The 12,453-nt window shown below is 40.6% G+C and overlaps 1 protein-coding gene across 1 annotated transcript; it reads right to left on the bottom strand.

The window, feature by feature from the left end:
- Window positions 1-2,448: 2,448 nt before the first annotated feature.
- On the bottom strand, window positions 2,449-11,256 carry LOC311219435 (hyaluronidase-1-like; the record flags this gene model as incomplete). Its single annotated transcript, XM_084302570.1, has 3 exons — window positions 2,449-2,877; window positions 4,032-4,121; window positions 10,339-11,256. The coding sequence occupies 3 exons, from the start codon at window positions 11,254-11,256 to the stop codon at window positions 2,449-2,451; spliced, it is 1,437 nt and encodes a 478-aa protein (XP_084158696.1).
- Between the last annotated feature and the right edge of the window lie 1,197 nt (window positions 11,257-12,453).

Here is a 12,453-nt window from a genome sequence, read left to right as displayed (position 1 = left end):
TAACTAGTTGAAATACAAAAAGTCTGTATAATTACATTCACTTAAATGCATGGTTCCATTAAAAAATACCATTGAGCCCGGGCCAAGTTCTGGTTTTGATTATACTCAGGGAACTCTGCTGAAGACACCATGGTGATGAGGATGAAAAATTGGGCCTGCAGTTCTACATGGAAATATATGAGCCAAATCCAAAGATCTTTGTATCTGGGATTCTTTGTATCTATTACCACAGACCTCATACACTCCTCCATGTGAAATGACAACCTAGACTGAGGAAGAGCCACTGGGCAAATTTACAGCTGACATAAACTGACAGAATCCTATGGACTCAGTAAGTCAGTCAACTCTGATAGCATATATACATCTCAGACTGACCTGGGATTATTTCCAATTCACCCACAGCATTTTTACTGTTTGTATAAACACCCTAGCTTCAGTCTGAAGCCACAGTTAACAACTTTCAGTTTTCCTAAACTTTAATTCTAATCCCTCTTCTCTCACAGCAAAACAGGGAAGTTTTTTAGCTTCATTTTTCTGTCATCTACTGCTGTGGCATGCTGCAAAGTAAAAGATCAGTGGCAAATCTCTCCTGTAGTTTCTCAGCACAAGTCATTACAGTCATTACTCAAACACTATAGCTAACAAGTCTCTATTTAACTGAAGTCAGTCCCATTTCAGTGTCTGGATTTAAAGGGATCATTGTGGCCTTAAAATATCTACTGCAGGTCTGTTATGAGCTGGGTGAGTCTGAGCATCTGTTATGAGGCTGGAGTGAATCAGACTATCAGTTCACACCAGCTGTGAAACTGGTCTTGGCAAACCAAATAAAGTTTTTTTTTTTTTTATTGTTATGTTTTTTGATTATTTTTTTTTTTTGAGGGGTTACCATGAAGAAATATTTAGAGACAACAGGAGATTACAAAGAACATGAAACAGCATGGCAAATTGTAATCCATAGAGACATCACAGAAGCATAGAATATCTTGAGTTGCAAGGAACCCCCAAGGATCACTGAGTCTAAGTCCTGGCTCCACACAGGGTCACCTCAAAATCAGACCCTATCAGCACTCAGTTGAACCCACCATATGACAGCCTCAAAACAAATTTCAATATCTTGCCTGTTACAGAGAGATGTAGGGAATTTCTTGGTTTTGACATCAATTCAATGAGGGCATTCATTGTTTGTTACACAGAAAGTCTGTGTAGAAGGTAGATATGTTTTTGATGAAATATATTTGTTCACACATGAGCATGGACCAATGAATATCTAATAAAAAATTAACATGCTACAACCTGACTGTGACAGGATGACATTTTATATATGCTACATTAACATCATAATCAGGGGCTCTTTAAGCTACAGCACCTCTGAAGGGGCCCCCATCTAAATCTGAATGAAAGTTGCAAGCCAAAATGTTGTCAGTAAAGTCCTTCAATTTCTCCCTCTCTTGCACAAGGGAGACACATGCTGATGGTGGGATCTGTCAGCCTACCTTTGTTTCCCAGCCACTGACCGGCTTTGTTGGGTGAATGAACAAGAGCTGTACAAGAGCAGATCTACCAGACCCATTTTGCTAGCAGAGCAGAAAGCAGCCCCAAAGGGACCAGTGACACGAAGCAGCGAGGCAGAGAAAGCATGAAATTACCTGCTATCTACTGGAGAAGTATTTTCCCTGCTACCTACTGGAGAAGTATTTTGCCTTCACGGGAATGCTGCAAAGTGCCAGCAGAAATCTCCAAGCTCAGGAGCCCCCAACCTAAACACGTATACATTCTGCTGGTTGACTGGTGCTTGTAGCAAAATGAATATTTGACCCAATTACTGGTAAATGCTGAGATTTTCAGTCAAACTGCCTTTGAAACTGATGGCACAAAACTACCACTGGAAATACTGATAACACTAGAAGTAACAAGACACAGATTAGGCCCTGAAGTACTGAAATACACATTTTTTAAATGTATGCACATAACACTGATACATAATTGGATGTGGATCTGGGGACTGTGCTGCCGCTCATGCAAAATGCCATTTGACTTCAGCAAGACCTGCAGCAAATGGTTTGGGATCCCTGGTCTACAGGAATACTTTTCCTCATCAACATATGTTAAATCATCCAACCCTGGAATAGAGACTCTGGGTCCTTTTTTCAGCTTCTACGTGGATGAATCTTTATACAGGTTTAATCATCCATTTTACACAGATAAATTTTCCACTGTAGCAGCAAAAGTCTTATCTGCTTAAAACATGAGTAAAGGAGCTGGTCAAAAAGGAGCTACCTGAAAAATGTTTAATGTCTGAAGATATTGCAGAGGGCCTGGGACACGAACAAAACAGCATAAACCTATTTAATCAACAATGTCTCTCCCCTTTGTAATAAAAACTTGCTGAAAGAAAATGGAATTCCTAGTGGCACCATTTCTTATTTCCTTGCACTGCCTCAGAAGAGTTTAGTATGCAGTATAAAGCAGAAGAAGCTGCATGGCTCCTAGGAGGAAGACATGAAGCTTTTGTTTTCTTGATCTGCTCAACACAATGTGAGCCCAGTGATCCTTTAGCCTTTGGTCAGGCAACTCACAAAATATTCCTGTCCATCCTTGGTAACATTGGCACATGAACCTCTGCCTCATGGTTTCTATGTTCTCCAGGCTTGGTTTACCAGTTGCCTGCAATCTTGGGCCCCTCCCTGAGTGACGGACTTGAATCTTAAAGTTAGTGGGTGGCAAGTGGAGGTAAGCAGAAGAGGCGCTGTTTTTGCGGATGCATCTTCCATTCTTCTTGCACAGAACTTTGCTACAGAGTTTGGCTGCTGAGGTCACGTTAATGACATAATGTCCCAAGGGTCCATCAATATATCGTTTCACAGTTGAACAGCTCTCCTATAGGAAATAAAAGATCATGACACGTTAATCAATAGCTAGCATTATGTCCAAATTTCTTACATTTTAGATACTACTACACAACTGTTCTTAGCTGCAGTAACTTCTTGAGATAAATAAGTTGGATTTACATACTGGAGCAAATGATTGTTTTAAGTGAGATTGCTTCCATGGGTAAGATTAGCAAAATATTAACCTTTACTATTTTCACTGTTAGGGTGCTTGGTAGCAACGTACCGTGTTTGACTGGAGATGTATCGATATGACACTGATCTCTCTGATCGGAGACTAACTTGTTCCTTAAGTGGAGATTTCTGGTAACTGCTGACAAGGAGCAGGGTGTGTGATTAATAGGTTTTAAAGAACATATTGAGTCACTGCTTTGGTCCTGTTTTCTCCAACTCCTTCAGCTTACTGGGAGCTACATCATTCTCAGAAATAAGCACAGAAGTTGCAGCTAGAAAGCTCTAGATGGTTTCCCTACACCTCTGCTGAAGTCAGTGGTGCTTTCACAGAGACTTCAGGAGCAGGATAGCAGATTGCATGAAAAGAGAGAGGGAAGAGAACCAAAGCCCAGCCTGGGTTCAGGATGGAAGGGGGGGGGGGGAGGGGTCTATCCTGCCATGCCCCCTACAAAACCCCAGTGCAGCATCCTTCCCCCTCAATAACTTCAGGAAGGATATGTGAATGCTCGAGGAACCTGGGAGGACTAAGTAAGCCATTTCTTTTCTAGCAGCATTCTTTTCTATCTGTCATTTCAACACAAATTCCAGTAGTGACCAGAGAAAACTCCCCCTCTAGACCCCATTCCTTCCCTGGGTCTGTACAAACTGCCATAGCTATGAAAAAGAACGCCGTAACAAGCTGTGTTTACATTTGTATGCTATTGCTTCAAAACATGTCTGTTTTCTAATCTGGACTCATTATTGCAAGCTGGCAAAAATGGCCTGCTTGAATCAATGTGCTCTGAAGCAATGGGATCTCTCTGCCTAACTAAAGCACAGAACGAACAAAACCTTAAAGTATTCCTGAGCCTTCATCCTCAACTGTAAGCTGGTGACAATGATAATGATAGATAGGTACAATGAAGGGTGTGGTGGCAGAGAAAAGGTATTGATGTGATTCCTAAATGCTAATAAACCAATAGGAGCTACCTTTGAGCTGGCATATTGCATACTGCCCCAGAGAACAACTCCAGCTGCTCCCAAAGCTGCACTTTCACCAATGGTGTTGACCAGATCAGTCTGCAAAAGAAGGCCAAAAAAAGTCAGAAAAAAAAAAGACATAAACCTAAAACTAAAAATAATAATAATTTTAAAAAGCACTAGGATACAGGCATCATTTTTTTTCCCCTAGAGGAGACAATGATCCTGTAGTATATTCTTCACCATAAAACAACTGTTTAGATTAGAAAGCTTTTCTGCGTACCTGCAAAGGTTTGCATAGGGTTTTATTCACAAGTGGGACTAGCAAATAAAAAAATCTTTAGAATTTATTCACAAAGGGTCCTCCAACCAAACCAGTGGCATATGAATTGAATGATAGGTTTTATCTACCAGTCTTTGAATGGTTACCATACGCAGACATCATTTTTGGCAAGTGATGTTAAGTATGATCATGTCATTGGACTGCTACTACAGTACTTAGTTGCAACTGATAGGCTTTACGCAGGTGCCTAACTTGTGCTGCATTAGCCACACCAGTTACAGAGCTGCTGTTCCTACCAGCATGAATACTGCTATTCCAGGAAACACACTGTTGAAACACAAGCTGCTCCCTGTGTTTCTTTATGCCAAATGGGAAGAAAGCACACATTTAATGGCTTAACCAAGTCCACCTTTAGGCCTGTACCAATATGCAGTCAAGTCATCACAATTAGCAGTAATGCACCTCTGCCGGAACATAGACTGTGTGTAGCACAGGAGTCACTGGTGCCCTGCAGTGACTCATGGAACCATCCATGTATCTTAAAACCATTCCCTGAAACTGTGAATACCATGTCAAGAGAAATGCAATTAAATCTTACAAAGTAGGGAGGAAGCTTCTTCTTCCATCCCCATATTTCAAGGCATGACCAATTACATCTAAAATAATTCCTACCTACGGTAATTGATTACTGAGTAATTTCCAATCACTGTTTGCAAGGAAAGATTCTACAATCTTTCTTGATTTGGTGAGAGAACAAGAAAGAGCAAATTCCTTTAAAACATTACTGGTGGTCTTCAATAGTCTTTCAATCTCTTCTTAAGAGAAAACAGTACAACAGCCAAATTATCACAGTGTGGTCATGGGACCTTAGAAATACAAACTCAGAGTGGAAGAGCTGTGTTATTATTGCAAATTGGTACTAAATAATTTATTCACTCTTTAAGTGGGCCTGTTGATCTACCAGAGCATAGCAAGGAGTTTCCATTCCTGAAACATGGATGGCCCAAGAGATATAAAAGGAGACATAAACAAATACACTGGAAAAAAAGAGATTCTGCTGAAGAGTTCAAGACTATGACAGACAGTTGTAGTGAGCAGTGGTTCTGAGCCTTAGCTGGAGGTCAGACAAAACAGTGCAGGAAAATCTGCAAAATTTGAAAGAGCAGAGCTTGCCCTGGCTCAGAGTGGTATAGCGTATAGTTAGTATTGCCTGAAGATCATGTTGTTGCTGATCATGCAAGCAGTCTTTTAGAGAAAGACATTACTCTTAAAAGTATATAGTCTGGTGATACTTTTGTAAAATTAGAGTACTGTGTGCTGCAGGTGTTATTTTCTAGTGGTTTTCTTCCTACAGGAATTAATCTGTAAAGAATACAAGAAGAGGGAGACAAAAAAAAAAAAAAAAAAAAAAAAAAAGTATGTGAATTAAAAGTCAAGATATCAAATGTGAAAAGAATGTGAAATATAGCCTGACCTCTTGGTAATGAGGGCTCCCAAGCATTTATAATCTACAAAGCATTTTATAAAGGCTACCCAGATACAAAGTCTGGATGTTAGCCAAACAATCGTTCAGTGATTTAGCACTAGCACATGAACAAATCAATGAAACCTTTTTGTTCATCCAAAATAAATAATCAATAGACAGTTAGCATTGCTGGATGGACTAAGACCTGAGCAAAACCCAAAATAGAGATTTTGTAAGTAATATACTTTGGGATTTAGGTTGCTTGATCACAAGTCAGTAAATCCAGTTTTGATTCTCTTACTTTCCACAGTTTTCTTTTGTTAATTGTAGAAATAGTTTATATTTTTAAACACAAAAGTGTTTCAGCATTTTGTGTATGATTCATATGGATATAGAATAACAAAATTCAAGAGCATGACCCTTGAAGTTCACCTCCAGATGTGTGAAGTCTATTAGCACAGGTAATTTCACAAATGAAGTTCCAGGAGCACCTACCCTTCCACCTTTGTGCACACCTAGAATCACCACCTTGCCAATGCTGAGAAACCAAGCACTTTTCTCAGACTAAGGCCAAAATGTGGCATTTGATTGGAAAGCACGTTCCCCTGGGGATGCTTGAAGGACACTCACAACACTGCACAGGTATTAGATGCTGTAGAAATCTGTAGGGATTTCATTTAAACAATCTCCTTCTTCCTTATATTTCTTCCCTCTTGTTGTATTCTTTAAAACAAAGGTCAAGCGGTAGAAGTCCTCCCCAGGAGGAAAGAGAATTAGAAAAGCATAAGCTGGATTTTTCTGTCTTCCTCATGCACCTTTTAAGGTGTATCATCTCCAGGTACATGAGGGTTATCTTCACTGTGAGGCTACAGACAACACTTAGATGGGAGCATTTCTCTTTCTGATGCCATTTCACTTTGCACCAATTAAATGAAAGTTCAAAGGAGAGCAAGAGAAGCAAGTGTGAATCTGACTATGTCTTATGATTAATTCAGCTTAATAATTACACAGCTTGCCCACAAGGAAGGAAGGAAGGTTTCTGACTGTCATTTGTAGGAATAGCTATGTCTTTCACTGAATAACTGATTCACGTTAAGTACCTCAAAAGCCTTTAGCACAGAAGGGCTCTTCTTTGAATAATCTATGAACACTAGACAGTATCATCTTTTCCCTTTCTGTCTTATACACTTGTTCTTTTTGGTCTAGTGATTCCCCAACTCTTTCCTGGTGTCTAACAGAGACTGAGAAGGTCCTGGATTCAGTCTCAGCAAGCTGGGAAGAGACCTGGACAGAGAGCTCTTGCTTCAGAGGTCAGTGCTCTGACCACCAGCCAGCCGCACGAAGAGATGGGACCACCACCACCCTCCCCTGCTACAAACCTGGTTATAAAATAAAGTTCTTATCCCCCATTATCCCCCATTTGAATATTTGGGGGGGAAAGAGGAGTCATAAATGACTGCCATAACTGCTGAGAGAGGCAAATTGGAGGCAGAGATAGGGAGGTGTCTCCCCGAAGCTCTGAGCAAGGCACACAAAAGAGGCACATGTGTCCATCCTGCAGCCATTCCGCTTTCCGGACTGAAGCTGGTGCTGTTCCTCGCACAACACAGCCTGACATTAGTGGGGCTCACTGGCATGGCTTTTCCATGTGAGTGCAAATAGACAAACAGATGGACTGGTAATGTTTCTTGGCCTCTGCTTCTAATCTTTCCAATCTTCTTCCTCATGAAGAAGAAAACATGCAGGTTTAAAATTATTTTTGTCATAATTTTAAATATGACCATCATGGCATGTGTCTAGGTGGGGAATCGTGTTTCACTCTTTGTATCAGATCCTCATCCATCCATGATGCAGGACTGTCCTGAAGACACAACTTTACAGGTCAGCTTCACTCAGGTATTTCTCCAAATGATAAGCAAGTCAACAAAGCCTCTTTACTTCTCATGCTGGTCCTGATGCTTGTTCTTGTTCAAGCTACTAAAGGCAGTGTGCAACAACCACAGATCCTTAGGATTATGCTGGGCTATCTCCTCGCAGAGAGCTAATTTGGCGCAGAGGAGGAAACTCCAGTTCCTATCAATGCTTCTTCATATTTCGGTCAGCCAAGTCACCATGTTGCCCACTAAAAAAGTAGGAGGTGAGCTGTTTCACTTGAGAGGAAGCAGGACAGTCAGTCCTTGTTACATGTTGAGAAAAGACAAAGAAGTAATCTTTCTTTTAAATTTTGAATGGTGTCAGTTTCAGACATGCTTCTTTTGTATTCAGGAATGGTAGTGCAAGCCTAGCGTGGTTGTAGGCAATGGACTCTGTACACATGCACACCTTGGCATCAGAGACTATTAGGACTATCGGTAGGTGAATGAGAGAAATTGCTATCCATTTTTTCATCATTTGTTGGTTTATTTATAATTCTGTTTTATTCATGACTCCAGTCTTCTAGGCAGGAAGCACAGATGCTACTGTGCAACTCCTCTCTCCCACACCGTTAGGAGTGAATTGTCAAGGCAAAATTTCTAAATGCCCTGCAGATGGCAAATTGCTTGTAGGCATTTCTAGCAAATACAGAAACCTTTCATAATGACTGGGATCCCAAATCACAATTTATAAATTGCTTCCAAGAGAAGAAGCAGGATGAATTTCTCAGATACCTTCTGCACAGCTCACCTGATTTCCAAGTACAGTCAAGGTGAAAGGCATAGCAGACATAGCTACAGCATCAGCTTGGACCTGTGCATTGTGTCTTTCTGAATGTCTGCTAGACCTCTGCCTCTCCCCTAGTGACTCTGGCCCACAACCATTGTTCCTGTTTTCTCCCACTGTAATGTTTACTGTATTTATCATACCGTGTACAGAAGGCATTACACACAAAGCTTGAATGTATCACCTAATATTCCTTTTCAACCACAATGTCACTACTCTTGTCCAACTTAATGGGTCCAGGCAGTGGTTCTCCCGGCCCCATCCCTGTCAGAGCTGAGGTTCCTATTAGCCTGCTATCCCCATTTCTCATCATACTACACTGGCTCCATCTCTTATTGCACTCACACCCACTGTTGCTGGGACTCAGGGGTTTCGTGCCTTGTTTTTAGATTTGGGAGCTTCACTTTGGGGCATGTCATGGATCAAATGAGAAACTCCAGTCCAGTCTAAAATCTAGAAAAAAATATATTTTAAATATCTTAACATAGAGTAGATATTTCCCGAAAGATGCTTCTATGTCTATGCATAGATCTTCCCTGGCTGATGGTTTGTAAAGTAATCTTTAAATCATCCAATAAAAAATGGCTGTATGCAATTGAAAAAACTGCCACTGGGTTAAAGAGTATAACTTAGGAGAAACATCACAGTACCACTGTACTGTTCAGAAAGCAGTTTAAGGTAACTTTATATTTTGAACAAATTTTGAACTCGTGCATAATAGGTAACAGCATGTTAATTTTCATAGCTTTCAGTAACATTTGTGGTATTTTTATATCTATCAAGAGACTGGTTTATATTATGAAATGAATTATTACGGCCTGCATTTGTAGATTGTTCATTTGTTTGATGGCCTGTTTTAAGCTCTTCAGTGAAAGCATTCTGGGGGAGCTCCTGCCTGTACTGACCCCAGAGGCTTCTTGTCTTCAAGTGGGATCTGGCTTTCCTGTTTGTACATGATTTCCAAGAAACCTAGGACCTGTAGTTTCCACACCACACAGAAAACAGCTGCAAAGAGTCACCTGTTGCTAAAAATGGGGCAGACCAAATTCATGGTTGCTTCAATGTGCCATCAGCTTCTTAAGAGCACCCTGAAAGACTTCTCAGGCTGATGAGGCTCCACAACCCCTGCCCAGCTCCTGGCTGCAACCACACGCAGCTTGTGACCTACTGGTCTGACCTCTGCTTTTCTCCTTGCCATCTTGTGTTGGCAGCTCTATATTTATTGCACTTTGTCGCTGGTTGAAGGAATATTGCATGCCTCAAAAACTCAGTTTCTTTCTTAGAAAGATTCCGCAGGATTAGCACTAAATATTGGATCAAGAAGACATTTGAACCTGTTGTGCCTCTGAAAAGCAAAATGGCCAATGCTCATCATGCAGGAGTTTTTCCAGTCCAGACCAGTTTACTTGACTGGTTTATTTCTGTCCTGAATGAATTTCCACTTGGATAATGGAACAAAAAAGCCCTCAGGTTCCTTTCTTATGAAATTTTATCTTTCTATTATCCTAATAAGTTTTAAGCTTCACAAAAATTTGTCAAATTCATTTCACAAGCTGTCCTGAAGAATTAAAATATCAGAATGAGTTACTTCCTTAAGGGAATGATTTCTTTGTACTTTCTTTCTAAATTAGCCTAATTAAAAACATACAATGTTATCCTACAAAAATATACCAAAACACTGCAGGATTAACTATTGAAAGGTGTGGCATTTTGTATGGTGACTACAGCTCTTTCTTATGGAGTGGTATATTTTCATTAAATATGAAAAACTTACATAAATGCTTTTATATAAGGAAAACTTCTGGAAAGTACCTTTTCTAAAAGGCTGTTTCTAATCTCTACATTTCTAAAGAAGTCTGTCTGCTTACCTCTGTTAAAACGTGAAAAGTATAGGCGTAAAACGGTCTGGAATAAACAAAAACTGGCAAAACATAGTCTTTTCTAGCAATTGAGGCAATACGTATTGCCTCCTTAACCCGATAGTGAACAAATTTTAGTGCATTTGGACTTGACTTCAGTACATAATCCAGGTATATCGAGGGGTAGAGAGCAGTACTTTCTTTCCACAGCCACAGCAGGAGATCATTGCGGGAAGACTCAATGGCTGGGCATTTCCCTGTGTACGTTTGTGGGTGTTCTTTGTAATCATAATTGTAGCAGTCTGGGTAAAGATAGTAACCCCACAAACCATTTGGCCTCATGTGTTCAGCCAGAAGGATGGTGTTGTTCATGAAACTCTTGCCAGCATTTTCAAATTCCTCTTTAGCGACTTTCCTAATTTTGTCCTCTGACCACTGAGGATGCTGTCGCCTTACCATCTCAAGAGATTTATTTCTGTAAATGCTTTTACTGCCCCAGTTCCTGTCCCACTGGGGTCTCCAGTTTTCCCAGTCAATGACTGCAAGTCCCTGAAATTTCTTCAGAGGTATGCAATAGTCAATGTCAGACTTTGCTTTATTAAGGTGCTTGATAATACTTTCATTTTGGGGCACCCCCCCATTCACAGGATCTCCGTTATCAGAGTAGTACGGATAGTATCCCAAGTGAGTGTGGTAGAAGATTGTCACGTTTGATCCACTCAGAGTCTCATTGGTGTTGGATGCGATGTCAAAAATGCTGAGATCCAGGTCCACCTTGTAGCGCAGCCTGCACTGCTCGGTGGGCGCATTCCACACCACGATGAAGGGCTTGTGCAGCAGCAGGGGGGCCTGCGCCTGCTTCTGTGGCTGAGCACCAGCCACTGCAAGAAGTGCTGTGACTGCCAGCCATTTGATCCAAAGATCCATGCTGTGCTGTTTTCTGGGGAATTGTTATGGTGTGTCCCTGAATACAAAAATGAGAGAGGACATTTTATGTCAGTAGCCACCCTGGAGACAGATGGGTCTTTGGGTTTGATTTGCTTTTGTTAATGTCATACTTGGTGCAAACAGAGGAAAATGCAAAACTGTGTCTTGGAAAAATGAAGACTAATTTCAAATGCTTTGAAAGATTTTTTGATAGATTTTACTTTCTGGAGGTGTGTTCTCATGCTTGGCTTTTCTTACTTTCCTCTTCACTCAGGCACCCAACACACTTAATTCAGACCTTTCCTTAACACCTATTTGTTACAAGAAATTAGTCAATAAGAGAGTAACTTAAAACAACAGTATAGAAAAGATTGTGTTGCTCATTTCAAATTTCAGTTTTGAAGTAAGTATTTTTACAGCTAGTCTGACTTGCTTAGAGCATCATCACAATGGGGTTGAGGCCTTCCTTATTATTTGTATATGCTATTGGTCACATTAAGGGTAATTTAAACAAAAGATAGACACATCTACATCACATGGATTAACCAAGAGATTTCAGAAATGCTGCAATTTTCAGCACATCTGAAAAATAGTATATTGTTACCTACCCCTGAGTTAGCTTTTATTTCCTAAATGAATGGATGCCAGAACAATAATCAATCTGCAGTCTAGAAGGGTGAAGCTATTGATGGCTTAAAGGCTTAAGCTAGTTATTATACTGAAAGTAAATTAAATATCAATATGTGAAAGAAAATAAATTATGTCAAGCAGATCTGAACTAGCCAGAAAAGTATGCTACAGCTTGGGAAAAAAAAAAAAAATTAAAAAGGGGAACTAGTGTGTAGAAGTGGGGGCTTGTTAATATTTATTTTTCCTTTCAGCATTTGTTGTTTCCTATGGCTGTAAAGCACGGTAGTTTAGGGACTATCTGTACTCTGAGAACTGTCAGTGCTGCAGGGCTGCTGGTACCCAAGGCACCCACATCCACACTTGGCACACCATGGAGCAGATGTTCACGAACTGCTCACAGCTGGCTGCTCCAGAACCTGCCCCTGCTCCTCTCTTCCCCAAGAGGCACAGCCCAGCTCTGTGTTGGGTTTGTGATCCAGGTTCCTTTGTGCATATTATCTTTACTGATGGCCAAACACTTCATGGTTGGGTCCAGCTGATACATCAGCTTCAATCCAGAGATCGTAA

Source organism: Netta rufina (assembly GCF_964035555.1).
Source record: "Netta rufina genome assembly, chromosome: 1".
NCBI lineage: Eukaryota > Metazoa > Chordata > Aves > Anseriformes > Anatidae > Netta > Netta rufina.
The sequence above is the reverse complement of the archived record's forward strand: the minus strand, read 5'-3'. Positions and strand labels throughout refer to the sequence as shown.